Source organism: Solanum lycopersicum, chromosome 3, assembly GCF_036512215.1.
Source record: "Solanum lycopersicum chromosome 3, SLM_r2.1".
Lineage (NCBI taxonomy): Eukaryota > Viridiplantae > Streptophyta > Magnoliopsida > Solanales > Solanaceae > Solanum > Solanum lycopersicum.
Window position 1 is genome coordinate 55195395 of NC_090802.1, and position 14523 is coordinate 55209917.

The window sequence follows — 14523 nt, forward strand, 5'->3', positions numbered from 1 at the left end:
ATGTGTCTGTGCTTTCTTTCAACCACACCATTTTGTTGTGGTGTGTGAGGGCAACTACTCTGATGTAATATTCCCAGATGATTGAACAAATCTCTACACTGTGAATTAAGGAACTCTGTGCCATTATCTGATCTCACAACTTTGACATAAGAATTGAACTGAGTTTTGATCATTGAAAGAAAAATTTTGATGGCTACAATGGTTTTTGATTTTAACTGCAACAAATGAACCCATAAAAATCTACTATAGTCATCTACTATAGTCAAGAAGTAATGCTTTCTATCTAGAGTAGGAGTCTTATAAGGCCCCCATAGATCCATATGAACAACATCAAACATCATGGATGCTCTAGTAGTACTAACAGGGAAAGCAAGTCTAGTTTGCTTAGCTAAAGGGCAAACAGGACAATGTGTTGATATTTCATCACTTTTACTGCTTGTATCTATCTTGAGAAGTCTTAATATCTGTTGAGATGGATGTCCTAACCTTCTGTGCCATAGTTTTGTGTCTTGTATTACAGCTCCTGCAGCTACTATTTCTTGAGCACACTTTATTTCTTCCCTTTGTTTAGATGAAAAAACAGCCTTAAAACTATATAATCCTCCTTCTTCTCTACCAATCCCCTTCACCCTGCCACTGCAGAGGTCCTGAAACACACAAAAGTCAGGGTAAAAAGATACAAAACAATTTAGTTCTCTTGTAATCTTTGACACTGACAGTAGACTGAACTTGAAATCTGGCACATGTAAAACACTTCTGGCCACTTCATTTTCAAATATAGGTGTTTCACCAATATGACTGACTGTAACCTTGTCACCTGTTGGAAGATGAACTTGATTCATTTGTGACTTTGTTAATTCATGTCTCCTAGTTAGTAGCTGCTTATTTGCAATGATATGATGAGTTGCACCTGAATCAACAATCCAATCCTGTATAGCAGGATTTGTTATTAAACAAGTTGTAATACCTGCCATATTAACTTGTTTTGTTTCTTGTACATCTTTGTTCAGCATTTCCATAATTTGGTTATACTCCTTCTCATGAATGTTTGTCCCTTTGGCACCTTCTGCATGTTATTGTTTTCCACCTGATTATTTGACATAGCATTAGGATGATCACAGTTATCATTAGAGATGTTGTTTGCAGCTTGAAATCCTCTTCCATATCCACCATTATTTCCTGAACTTTGTCCCCCATATCCATTGAATTGACTTGTGCCTGTACCATTTCTTGTGTTTCCATTCCCATTTCCAAAACCTGGTTTCTTCCTTTGTTTCCAGTCACTTGGATAACCAATCAACTTGTAGCAATTATCCTTTGTGTGACCTGAGAAATGGCAGTAATCACATTTCTTTCCCTTGTAATGTTCCTTTCCAGTTCCTTGATTCCTGTTAACACTCATTACCATAGAACTTGGTTTCTCAACTACATTATCCATATAACTTGAGTGCTAAATCTCATCTTCTATAATCATAGCATAAGCTTGATTCATAGAAGGTGTAGTTCCTTTGAGTAGTATTTGTCTCCTAGCCTGATCATATGATTCATTTAGGCCACTTAAGAAGTGAATCAATCTCATCTGTTCCAAATGATTATTATACTCCTTCGACTGAGAACATGAATTATATGGATTTGGAACTATAGCATCATACTCATTCCATTGTGTTTTCAACTTTGAGAAGTAATGAGATACAGAATCTGTACCTTGTGAGAGAGTGGTGATATCTCTATGTAATTGATGGATCCTTACTCTATTCACCTTGTCGAATCTTTCCTTTAGATCATTCCATACTGAGAAAGAATTTGTGGCATACACAATGCCACTAAGTAGCTCTTCACTGACTGTGTTCATCAGCCAAGACAGCACAATAGCATTGCAAGTTTCCCATTGCTCATGCAATTCATCTTTTTACAGATCTTTTGTGCAAGTGCCAGTTACGAAACCATACTTCCTCTTCCCCAATAATGCAATTCTCATTGCTCTACTCCAGATTCCATAGTTCTCAGATCCAACCAACTTGATTGGAACTAACACAGCACTAGAACTATCAGAATTTCCAATGAATAATGGATCATTCTGATCGATCTCCACTCCTACCATATCTGTAGATCTTAAGCTACAGATTATCACAAATTGACAGAGATTTAAACTCCTCTAATGATACAGATTACACTGCTCTGATACCATGAACAAAAACAGTAGCTTCCAAGCCTTACTCCATTGATGAGGCTTGAAGCTTTTACCAAAGAAGAAGAAGAAGAATGAAAGAGTAAAATTGTTGAATTGAATTAATTCTCTACACGTGATCTGTATTGCTTATATAGCAATCAGATAATGCAAACAAAAAAATACAAACTAACTAACTAACTCTACACATTAATCGATGTAACAACCTACTAACTTGAAATTACAATAATAGGCCTAACTAACTACCAACTAACTTCAACTTCTAACTAACTTTTGAATAGTTAGTTGCTACCACTAACTAACTCATCTTCACTTCTTTTAACAGTTACCCTAATTATTTACTCCCAGAAAGATAATGAAACGAATGTATTACTTTGAGTTAGGTCTAAAATATAATTTAAGAATTTACTTCATTCGTTCAGTTTTTGTTTGTCATGATTTCTATTTATAGAGTTAAATTATAAAAAAATTGACTAATATTTTAAGATGTATCTTTTTATTATATTAATATGAAAAAATTATAATTTATAATACTTTTCATATTTCATTAATATATATCATTTTTTATTTAAAATATCAAATTAACATAATTTAATTTATCTTTTAAAATTAATTAAATTAATTTTTCGATAAACCTAATATACAAACATTTATAAACAGATGAAGTATCATTTTTTAGTGCATTGGCCTTTGTGTGGTTTCATTACTTCGAGGTGGATTGTACCAACTTCCTCTTGTGTAAAATTACTTCTTATTTGATCTTCCACGTGTAGGTCTATCTTGACCACGCATCTCGTATAGCACTTGTTATAACAATTCGGTTATCTTTTTTATATTTTTCTTACATATATTGGCAGGTCAAAAGCTATAACTTTTTTCGTCATGTCTTAGTACGGAGTTTAATTTTTAAAATTTTGTAGTTTAAATAAAATATATATCATTTTATTAAAAATAAAAAAAATTATAATTATAAATTATTTTATTTCAAATAAAATGAACATATTAAAATTAAATTATATAAATATAAAAAATGTTGTTCTCTTTTAATATAAAGGACAAATGCAGTGATAATTATTTTAACAAGGTGTATCAGATAAAAAAATTTCATAATATCAATCTCACTTCCTGATAATTCTTTTACAGAGTCTATGCATAACATTTAGCTAGCGTTTGCCCATAGATATTCAAATATTTTTGGCAAATATTATTTGGATGAAAATTTGGGTGAAATTTTACCATGTATTTGGCCATAAAATTTGAGAAACAAATTTCATTTTTTTAAGAAATATGATTTCTACCCATAAGTTTTTAAAACTATCAAACTAATCATAAATTTGTATTACATAGCACAATAGAAATCTCATGTAACAAGATTTATGACTTCCGCAACAAATCTGTTAGCGGAAACGTGAAACTAAAGAACAAGGAAGAACAACAATATTTAACGTGGTTCGGATCAAAATGATCCTACGTCCACCAAAGAACAACTGCATCAATATTTATTTCACTATACAAAGAATATAAGTGAAATACTACAAGAGAGAGAACACAATGCCTTAGAAGATGAGAAGGCAAGTAAAAGGATGATTTGAAAATGAATTAAGAGCTACCTATTTATAGGAATAAATTCATCCTATTAATGTCATCCATGACATCGCTATGTGTCAAAATTGTCAAGGTTAAAATAGCAAACCATTATATGGTTTGCCTAACTTTCACCTACCAAGATACAATCTTTGACTTGTATTTCCTACTAATTATCTTCCTACCAAATATTCATATTAATTCATCTTCCATTTAGTTTGATTCCACAAAAACCAAAACCAACTCTTTCAAAATCAACAAGAATCATTACAATAAATATTCGTATAGTGAAAAGGTCTTGGTACAAATCATGGTAATGAAAATATAACTAATATAAATTCGGAAAAAAAATAAAGAGAAGAAAACAAAAAGAAATAAATATTGCAATCACTGAAGAACCTATGCTTTCTCGTCTGAAAGAGTTCAACCTATTCTTTAATATAATCTTCTCACATTTTATGAACAATCTCTTCTCAATGAGCTTGCATTTCCGAATCAGATGATCGAGAAGATGAAGCGATGTTGTTACCCTGAGCCAATAGTTCGTCACTTTCATCAACAACCATATTATCATTTTCATATTCATTGAATATTCCATCACTACTTTGGTGTTCACGTAAAAAATTATGCAATGCAGCGTAAGCAATTACTATTTTCACTTGCATGTCACATTCATAATTGTTCATGCCTTGTCTTAGTATTCTGAATCTACTTTTCCACGCATCAAAAGTTCTTTCAATTACATTGCGCAGAGAAGCATGTCTATAGTTAAATAGCTCTTTTCCATTCTTAGGCTCTCTTTCACTTCCTCGGTAGTCCTGTAAATGATAGCGCATTCCTTTGAATGGAGTTAAAAATCATCTTGTGTTCCGTAGACCAACATCAACAACGTAATATTTATCTACCAAAATAAAATAAATGCAATTCATGTTTTATTTAGTAGCTAGTTCGTTAAGACTAAATAATGTTGGCAGATGGGGAGCTAATTGAATTGGTTGGTGTCAATAAATATATTCTTTTTGTAAAATAAAAAGTTTAGGGTAAAAATTGAATTTTTAAAACTTTCCAAATAATGAAATTTGGCCCAAATACTAGTTTTTTCTAGTATTTGGGAATTTGGAAAATTTGCCAAATAATTAAAAAATGTATGAATAAACAAAATTTGCCAAGTTTTTTTCCAAGTTTTACTTGCAAAATTTATGGCCAAACCGGCCCTTAAACTCAATAAAGGTAGTATCAACATGATCTCCAGTTCCAATCAGATTGATGTTGTGCAAAGTGATATTTGTTAAAGATATTGTGACTGATTTGGACTGGCGTCTGCTTCCAGTTACATGCCTAATGTTTTAAGAAAATGGAGGAAAAAGGGGTCAGCGTCTTTGTACATACACAGGTCAAGAGGTCCCATTTTTGCCTTTTGTATTAAGAAAATAAGCAAAACAAAAAGATAAAAGTTGCTGCACTACTCTAAAAGGGCTACTATTATTAGCTAGTGGAAAACCTCCCGCCGAAGGAATCGTCACACAGTTTTTCAATATGCAAAAATTCTATGCAATTTTTTGGGAAAGAAAAAAACTTTTATGTTTGGCCACGACAAGAAACAAAAATCATAGCAACAACCCAAAGATTATATTTGATTATAAATGAGCGTAACAATACAATGTTTCCGATTTAAGTTATATCTTCAAATAGCTTTTTCGAACGTAAGTTTTATTTAAACATGTTATATTGAATTTGAAATTTAATCTATTATAAATTAAGTTTTATTTGAACATGTTATACTAAATTCGAAATTTAATCTATTATGAATTCTTTGAAAAGAAGGAATCAAAATTTAATACTCCTACTTTTCAGGGTTGTGCACTTAATGCTAAAAATAATAGGTTCAATTGAACGCAGTCACAATTACTTGATCAGAATATTTTCATTTGAAGTCTGAAAGAGTGAGATACAAATTAGACCAACTAAACTTGAGTTACATTAATTAATAATTTAATAACCAAGATTACAAATTAAAACAGAGTGAGTACATTTTTCAACCCCATATCTGATATCTTGTTGATTGGAACTGGAGTTGTGAATCAGCATTCATAGTAATGTCGTCAATTCCATGTTCATCCCAAGACTGTGAAGCAATCTCATACGGATAGGCGACAAATGATGATCCAAAATCCATCACATCTTCATGATCATTTGATAAGTTAGCATTCCAACAGTTGACTATGTCTGGCGTTGTGGTTTTCTGGAAAGAGGAGTTGTGTGTTGCATATAATTTTTTTTCTTTAGAAAAGGAATTGATGTTATATAGTAGGTTATTTGGGGACGCAGAGTCCGCTGTGATATGGACAGTGGTAATGTCATGAATACTAGGCCTCCTCTTATCTTTGCCCCCTGAAATCTGTCTCTGATAGTATTTCTGAGCATGACTAGCTACTTGAGTTGGAGTTCTAGAAATTACCATTTTCTTCGATATGTTCCTCCAATCCCCTTTTCCATACTTCTCAAGTCCCATCAGAAATCTCCTATACAAAAAAAAAATGGTATATAAGAAATAATGCAGTCGTTTAAGAAATTCAAAAATCTACAAGTGTAATCTTTTGACGAGGGGCCTGTCGTTTTCCTTAGATCCGCCCCTGTATATTAACATTAGAAGCAACAACAATTTAAGAAGGAAAACAGAGTGAAGAGGAAACAGCAGACCTGTGTTCTTCTTCAGTCCATGGTACACCTTTTTTTCTTTCTTGATCAGATGATTTACTCCCTCTTTTTCTGAATGTTTGTAATCCACAATGATCAACCAATTCCAACGTAATCGAAGAGGCGAAATAGCCAGGATTTGGTACCAATCCAGCTTCAATATCATAAACATCTGAAACGAGTTCTTTATATTGATTGATTACATCAATAACTGACTTTCCAGGGATGAGGGCAGCCACTTTAAACCATCGATCAGGAGTTTTCTCATCATAGATTGCAATAGCACTTTCAAATTGCTTGTTCTCTTCTTTAGTCCATTCTCTCTTATTCTTGTTCATCCAACTTGAATTTGATAAAGAAGAAGTAGAAAATAAAGTTTCCATTCCACACAATTTCACAAAACAAAAGTGATGTGCTAGCTAGGTTAGTATATATGATAAGATTCCCACAAAGGTAGTTGTAATTAATTGATCAGAATCATATACTGGGGAATAAGAATACCCTTTTGTTGTAACACAGAATATTGTAATTCAGAATCAAAAATTACAACACAGAAAACTGATAAAATTGTACAGTGGCAACGAATTTATCAATGAATTATATGAAATGAAATGATGAGTGGAACAAAAACTCATAATAAAAAGGAGACATCGATCGGACGATGGGTCCACCAGTCGTAAGATTAGATATATAGGTGTAATATTACATGCTACACGTTTCTATTTTAATGTTAAATATCAGCGACGTTAGTGCATGAGGTTTTAAAAAGTAATCCCTTCACCTTTTTGTCTCGTTTTAATTTGATATGTAACTTGAGGGGAAAAAATTATACGATCTTATTAAGACTTGATACTTCCATTAAGAAAACAATGATTAGTATGACTAATTTATCATACTGTGCCCTATTAACTGAAGTTTAGTATTAGATCTTGAAAAATGTTTTAAGGACTAGTGCTAAAGGGTAAAAGTGAAAACATAGAAAAAGTAACAAGTAAAAGTATGAAAATATGTTTTGGATATAGTGGGCAAGTAAAAGTGAATAGATAAAATATTTAAAATGTATCAAAATATTATTAATTATTTAATTTTATGATCTTGAACATGTCAGTATGAAAAGTTAAAACTGAAAAGTTGTAAAACTAAAAGATACATTCTTTTTAAATAATTCTTTTAAAAAAAATATATGTAAAAAGTCAATTGAAAAGAAGGGATGCATAGCCATTTTATGTTAGCACAAAGGACTTCTATAGATCATGTTATCTCTTCCTTTACCTTCTTAGAATAGAAGGTGTTATCTCTCAGACTCTCATGTAAGAATAGATTGTCTTTAAATTTGATCAACTGAATTCCTTGTAAGTGAATCAATAATGATATCGTTATATTCTTTTGTTCTTTTAACAATCTCGTTTTACTTATTTTACTTTGAAATGCAAATAAGAAAAAATGTATATGCAAAAGTGAAAAAGCTTATATTTGAATTTAATTAAATATATATACATGTGGTACCCTTTTATCTTTGGCATAGACCTCTTTATTTTGAATAAGATTTTTAAATCATTCATAATAAAGGGTATTGTCTATCGGAGTTCAAATTCTAATACTTTAGACTGAGGTCGAATTTTCTTTAATATAACTTATTGGATGATGATGTCCATCCAGTTTAAGGATTTCTATTTTTTACTTTTATTTTGTCCTATCTTATATGAAAGTATTAACTATTTGGGAAGTGAAACAACATCTTTTTTCACAATATTTTTTTTAAATTTTTTTTAAAATTATAACTTGTGTTGATTTGTAATTATGTAGTTTTTGAATGTATAAATTTTATATTAAAAAATATATCTGAATTCGTAATCAAAATAAAATCTTTAAACTCTTGTACTTTGAATAGTGTTGAGCAATAAAGGTGAAAACAAGTTAAATGGTGTGAAGTGAGTCAAGTTGTTAGAAGAGTTCTAAAAGCTTCTATAATCAATTAGGAAGTTTGTTACAATCCTATTCTATAAATAGAGGTGTTCATCTAAATGTAAAGGAACAAGTTAAATGAATCAATGTAACAGTGAAATATTGAGAGAATAATATAGTTTCTTCTTCCTTCTATTTTCATTGGTTCATACACTTTAGTGTGATCCAAACCTCCACTAATGGAACTTTCATGGTATCAGAGCTATTGATGTAGGGTAACTTCGCAGTGTTCTCAACTACTAGATACTCAGAGTTCATCTGTGCTTCAGAATTAACTCCAAAGGAAGTATCACAAAGTTGATTAATGTGCTTCAATTCTCTACAAATGGCGATTGAAACATCTATTAAAAGTGGAAGTAATGTTGCTCCTCCAATGGCTACATTTTCAATACTCGATCATATCATCCTTTCCTGCAACACACAGATTCTTTAGGTAGCTCTTTAGTCTCTCTTCAGTTTACTGGATCTAAGAGTTGTGCACTATGGAGTAGATCATTCAGGATTGGACTTGTAGGTCGTAGTAAATTAGGATTTGTTGATGGTTGATTTCCTAATTCTATGTTTGAGCCTATACTGCATGATCAATGGGTAAAATGTAATGCTGAAGTTTTGTCTTGGATTATGAATGTTGTAAGACCTGGGCTCTTGAGCTCAGTTGTGTATGCTTCGGATCTAAGGGAGAGATTTAACACTGTTTATGGATCCAGAGTGTTTCATCTTCATAAATAAATTCACTCACTTATCCAAGGAACTATGTCTATTGTTGATTACTTTTCCAAATTGAGAGATCTTTGAGATGAGTATGTTGTTATCATGCCCCATCCCTCGTGTCCTTATCCTGAATCAAGGAAATTTGGTGAAAATTATGACTACCAGAGGTTACTACAGTTTCTCATGGGTCTCAATGACTCTTATTCCCCTCCTAAGAGTCAAATTTTTATGATGAGTCTTCTTCCCACATTAAACAAAACATATGTTTTTTTCTTGGACCAAGAGTCTCAGAGAAATCTAGTGCATTCTGTTTATCCAAGTGTAGGACTAAGTCCAATGTAGGTTCAACAATGTAAAGTCACAAAGTTCCAGTCTACCACACAGGGTCTACAAGCAGCTCCTCTATAACTGGTCTAGTAGTGGTGCAAGTATGTCTAGAACTTCTAAAACAAGACAAAACATTGTGCAATCACTCATTGTGTCTGCAAAGGGCACTCTAAAGAGCAATGCTGCAAAATTATGGGATATCCTTCTTACTTTAAGTCAAAAGGGAAAGGCTCCTCTTCAGGTGCTTCTGCACATCAAGTTGAAAGCTCATGAGATGTTGGGCATACAGTCAATGAAACTTCTGGTTCCCAAGGTGGTGCTCTTTTTTCTCAGGATCAATACCAACAAATCTTTCAGCTACTGTCTAATAATGTCTCTATCAATATGTAGATGCAGGTAAGTCTTCTGTAAACCTATGCTCTCATGTTCTAAATGAATGGATAGTAGATACTGGTGTCACTCATCATATTACCTCCTACTATTGACACTCTAGTCACCAGTAGTGCAGTTCCTGCTGATTCAAACAATCATGTACACCTACCTAATGTAAATAAAGTAGAAGTATCTCACGTAGGCAACACATGTCTACTGTCCAACCAAACTATATCAAATGTGTTAAACCTGCCCTTATTTATGGTTAACTTAATATTAGTCTTCAAGCTCACTAAGGAACTTAATTGCATGGTAGCATTTTTTCCTGACTTTTATGTCTTTCAAGATCTCTCCACTGGTCAGGTAAAAGGGATTGGTAAGGAGTATCATGAACTATATATACTAAAAGGGGGACCAACTCAAGCTCCAAAAAGGCTAATTCATAGAACTAGAAGGTTTAGTAATCAGTCTGCTGGTTTACCTGTTGTGTATGAATCTGCTGATGTATGGCATAAGAGACTGGGTCATGCTCCCATTCATATAATAAAGAAGAATGACTTTCTTAGTTCATTTAAGTGTAAGGACAACACTTATTATATAGTGTGTCCACCTGCTAAGAACACCAAACTTCCTTTTCCTGTATGTACTACTATGTCTACAAATATGTTTTATCTGTTACACTGCGATATGTGGGGGACATACAGAGTGCCCACCTATAAAGGAAAGTGGTTTTTTGTTACTATTGCGGATCACTATAGCAGATATACTTGGGTGTTTTTAATTAACTCCAAAGCTATACTATAGTAGTTCTTACACAGTTTTTCAAACAAGTCACTAATGTTTTCTCATTAATGTTAAAACATTGAGTACAGACAATGGGTGTGAGTTTTTTAATCATGAGTTTAAAGCATTGTTGATCAATCTAAGAATTCTTCATTAGAGTTCTTGTGTTTTGTTGCTGAGAGAAAACACAGATGCATCCTAAACATTGTCAGGTTTCTCAGATTTTAAGCCTCAATCCCACTCAAGGTCTGGGTTGAGTGTATGTCCATTGCAGTATATATCATGAACAGGCTTCCATCTAGGTTGCTTGGTTTTCTTTACCCATATGAGAAACCGTTTATGCACCACCCCCCCTTCCTTGCTACATCTGAGAATGTCTGGTTGTTTCTGTTATGCTGCTCAACCTAAAGTTCTAGATAAGTTCTCTCCAAAGTAAATTCCTACAGTATTCATCTGGTATTCATCCACATAGAAGGGTTATGTATTGTATGATCTTCACAATCATTCAGTCTTTGTGAATAGGAATGTTATGTTTCATGAACACTTGTTTCCCTTCAAACATGTTCAATGGGGTTTCAGTCACAAGTTTCCTGTGCTTAGTATGCTCCCTCAAGATGATGCTACCTCAGGTGGTGATACTCATATTGTTCCTCCTTCTTTTGAAGTTGAAACAATGGTTCATGAGGTTGACCATATGGCTCCCATTCCTGCTTATGAAGCAGACACTATGAATAAGGTTCTTGATCTTATACCTCCAATGCATGCTTCTTCTCGGGCTCCAATTAAAACATCTACAAAATCCATCACGCCTTTTAAAACTCCTCTCTGGCTTCAGGAATATGTTACTAAACCTGGAAAGACTACTTGTTTTTATCAAATTGATAATCAACTCACTTATTCCAAGTTATCCAAAGCTTATCAGCAGGCCCTGTATGCATACTTAGCCATCTGTGAGCCTTACTCCTTCTCAGAAGTTGTTGATGATCCAGCTTAGGTACAGGCTATGAAGTTGGACACTTGGAGTATTGTTGATCTTCCCCCGAGTAAGAAATCCATAGGGTGTAGGTGGATTTACAAAGTCAAATACTAATCTTCTAGAACTGTTGAGAGACTTAAGGCTAGACTGGTAGCTAAGGGCTACAGTCAGCAAGTTTGTCTTGACTATGGAGAGACATTTATCCTAGTAGCCAATATGGTCACTGTTAGATCCTTAGTTCAGTGTTGCATCTAGAGGCTGGTTTATCTATCAAATGGATGTTCATAATGTATTCCTTAATGGAGATTTGATGGAGGAGGTGTATATGGACATTCCTAGTGGGTTTGCTAGATATAGGGAGACTCACAAGGTCTTCAAACTACACAAGTCCTTATATGGACTTAAGTAAGCACCAAGACAATGGAATGTGAAATTAACAGAAGCTCTTCTTAATATGGGATTCAAGCAAAGTCACTATGACTATTCACTATTTACAAAGCTAGTTGGTGATGACAGTGTAGAAATATTAGTGTATGTTAATGACTTGCTTATCACTGGAAACAATCAGCAGCTACTATGTGATACAAGACTGGATTCAAAAGAAGTTCAAAATGAAAGATCTGGGAGAACTAAAGTTCTTTCTATGCATTGAAGTGTCCAGGTCTAACAATGGAATAATAATGTTAAAAAGGTATGCATTGGAGTTGATATCTGAATCAGGCCTAGGGGGAGCTAAACAGGTCTGCACTCCATTGGAATTGAATTATAAACTTACTTCAGTTAAATATGATGAGCATATCAACAATGAATTAGTTGAAGATGATAATATTTTAGTTGATCCTGCTAAATATCAGAGACTGATAGGAAGACTTTTGTATCTTACCATGACTAGACCTGATATTACATTCTCAGTGCAAGTATTAAGTCAGTTCATGCACTGTCCTAAACAACCACATATGTATGTAGCTCTAAGGGTAGTCAGGTATATCAAGAAAGCACCTGATCTAAGATTGTTGATGCCTGCAGGAGACACTATTGAACTTACAGCCTATTGTGATTCTGACTGGGGTGCATGGTAGGAAACCAGGAGGTCAGTTACAGGATATATAGTAAGATTTGGAAGAGGGATTATTTCTTGGAAATCGAAGAAGCAAGAGATAATGTCAAGAAGTTCAGGAAAAGCCGAGTTTAGAAGCATGACAGCATGTGCTGCTGAAATAACCTAGTTGATCGGACTATACGAAGAACTAGGAATGAAGGTGGCTCTGCTAGTAAAACTAACATGTGACAGCAAAATAGCTATTCAGATTGCAGCCAACTCCATCTTTCATGAAAGAACAAAGCACTTTTAACGTTGATTGTCACTTAAATAGAGAAAGGATATTCCAAGGAATGTTTAAAATTGAACAGGTAAACACCAAGGATCAACTAGCTGATTTATCAACTAAAAGTCTTAGAAAGGTTCAACACAGTGTATTGAGAAGCAAACTGGGAATGAAGAACATATTTCAGCCATAAGCTTGAAGGAGAGTGTTGAGCAATAAAGGTGAAAACAAGCTATATGGTGTGAAGTGAGTCAATTATTAGAAGAATTCTATAAGCTTCTACAATCAGTTAGGATGTTTGTTACAATCCTATTCTATAATTAATAGAGGTGCTCATCTAAATGTAAAGGAACAAGTTAACAGAATCAATCAGTGAAATATTGAGAGAATAATACAGTTTCTTCTTCCTTCTCTTTTCATTCTTTCATACACTTTAGTGTGCTCTAAACCTTCATTAATGGAGCTTTCAAATAGCTTCAATAAAATTGAGAAGAAAAAACATGTAAAAATAATATTGTTCTATATTATTTGATTATACGTACGTGAATAGGATTTCTTTAGAAAAAATTGTGTGGGCTAGCATTTTGAAATGAGACAAACACACGAAGTGGTTGCTGAAAAATTAAAAATAATATATTTAGGTCCAATTTATCGTATATCATCATTTATCGGGTTTATTATTATTATTTAATAAAGACAATTAAATATCAAAGTAAAACAATCTTATGGATCTCATAGTATTTCAGCCATTTTTTCCTAATTTTTCCCTATCCCGCGCCTATTCATTATCTCATATTCCAATCTGTATGACATGACATTTTCTTTTGAAGGATTTTAAGAGTAGAGTAAAGACGGAAAAAAAAGAAAAGAAATAGTACTGTTTTGATAGAGGACATTTTAGTCTAACTTGGGGCAAATTACTATAGTTGATCACTTGACTCCTGAATTATATTCGAACACCACAATAAAAAAACGATTCACTCAAAACTAAAAAGAAGACAATGCATTAAAAAAAATGGTTCTTCTTATCAATTTGGATCTTACAATTCTTATATCAGAAGTCTAATTATGTTAACTTTATTGTGTCGTTTAGTCTTGCAAAACAGCATTCATCTCGAGCAACTAGCACTATTGTCTTTGTGTTTTCCAGCTTATTTTATCAACAATTTGTTGATTCAATATGAATATATAATTATGAAAAAAAATAAAGTTGACCCTTTTGTTAACTTTTTTTCTTCTTTTTTTATTTTAATTTCTTAAATAAATTTTAATGAAAAGATATACATGATATTAAAAAAAAAACTACTCTCTATGTATATATAATTATAAAAAAGTTGATCCTTTGGTTAACTTTTTGTTTTCGCCATTTTTTAATAAATGTTAATGAAAAGATATACACGATACATTCATAAAAAGTTATATATTTTGTGTATATATTTAAAAGGTTGTCCCTTTGGTTAACTTTTTATTTTAATTTCTTAAATAAATTTATTCATATATACAAATAAAATTTATTTTTTTTCCAGGACAAACAATCTGTGCTACTTTATTCTTTGTACATAAATTTATTTTTAAAAAAAAAAAAAACTATTTTT

At 32.6% G+C, this 14523-nt stretch overlaps 3 protein-coding genes and 1 long non-coding RNA gene across 4 annotated transcripts; 1 reads left to right on the forward strand and 3 right to left on the reverse strand.

The window, feature by feature from the left end:
- Positions 1-1450: 1450 nt before the first annotated feature.
- LOC104646503 (uncharacterized) lies at positions 1451-2101 on the reverse strand. Its single transcript, XM_010320075.3, has 2 exons — positions 1933-2101; positions 1451-1842 (listed from the first exon to the last, which is right to left on the reverse strand). The coding sequence occupies exons 1-2, from the start codon at positions 2099-2101 to the stop codon at positions 1451-1453; spliced, it is 561 nt and encodes a 186-aa protein (XP_010318377.3).
- A 2144-nt stretch (positions 2102-4245) lies between these two features.
- On the reverse strand, positions 4246-4608 carry LOC138347684 (uncharacterized). Its single transcript, XM_069295987.1, has one exon. It carries the CDS (start codon positions 4606-4608, stop codon positions 4246-4248), a length of 363 nt encoding a protein of 120 aa, XP_069152088.1.
- A 1069-nt stretch (positions 4609-5677) lies between these two features.
- LOC101265111 (transcription factor DIVARICATA) lies at positions 5678-7126 on the reverse strand. The gene is made up of 2 exons (XM_004235209.5): positions 6473-7126; positions 5678-6294 (listed from the first exon to the last, which is right to left on the reverse strand). Exons 1-2 carry the CDS (start codon positions 6850-6852, stop codon positions 5808-5810), a joined length of 867 nt encoding a protein of 288 aa, XP_004235257.1. The 5' UTR covers positions 6853-7126; the 3' UTR covers positions 5678-5807.
- A 1379-nt stretch (positions 7127-8505) lies between these two features.
- On the forward strand, positions 8506-13338 carry LOC109119836 (uncharacterized). The gene is made up of 2 exons (XR_002027371.3): positions 8506-9868; positions 12630-13338. It is a non-coding gene; the product is annotated as an uncharacterized lncRNA (long non-coding RNA).
- The last annotated feature ends 1185 nt before the right edge of the window (positions 13339-14523 follow it).

Coding starts and splice junctions, on each gene's coding strand:
- LOC138347684 (XM_069295987.1), bottom strand. CDS start 4,608: ATGCGCTATCATTTACAGGACTACCGAGGAAGTGAAAGAGAGCCTAAG.
- LOC104646503 (XM_010320075.3), bottom strand. CDS start 2,101: ATGGTAGGAGTGGAGATCGATCAGAATGATCCATTATTCATTGGAAAT. Junction 1,843..1,932: donor GAAGTATGGTTTCGTAACTG/GCACTTGCACAA, acceptor TGATGAACACAG/TCAGTGAAGAGCTACTTAGT.
- LOC101265111 (XM_004235209.5), bottom strand. CDS start 6,852: ATGGAAACTTTATTTTCTACTTCTTCTTTATCAAATTCAAGTTGGATG. Junction 6,295..6,472: donor TGGACTGAAGAAGAACACAG/GTCTGCTGTTTC, acceptor TTTTTTGTATAG/GAGATTTCTGATGGGACTTG.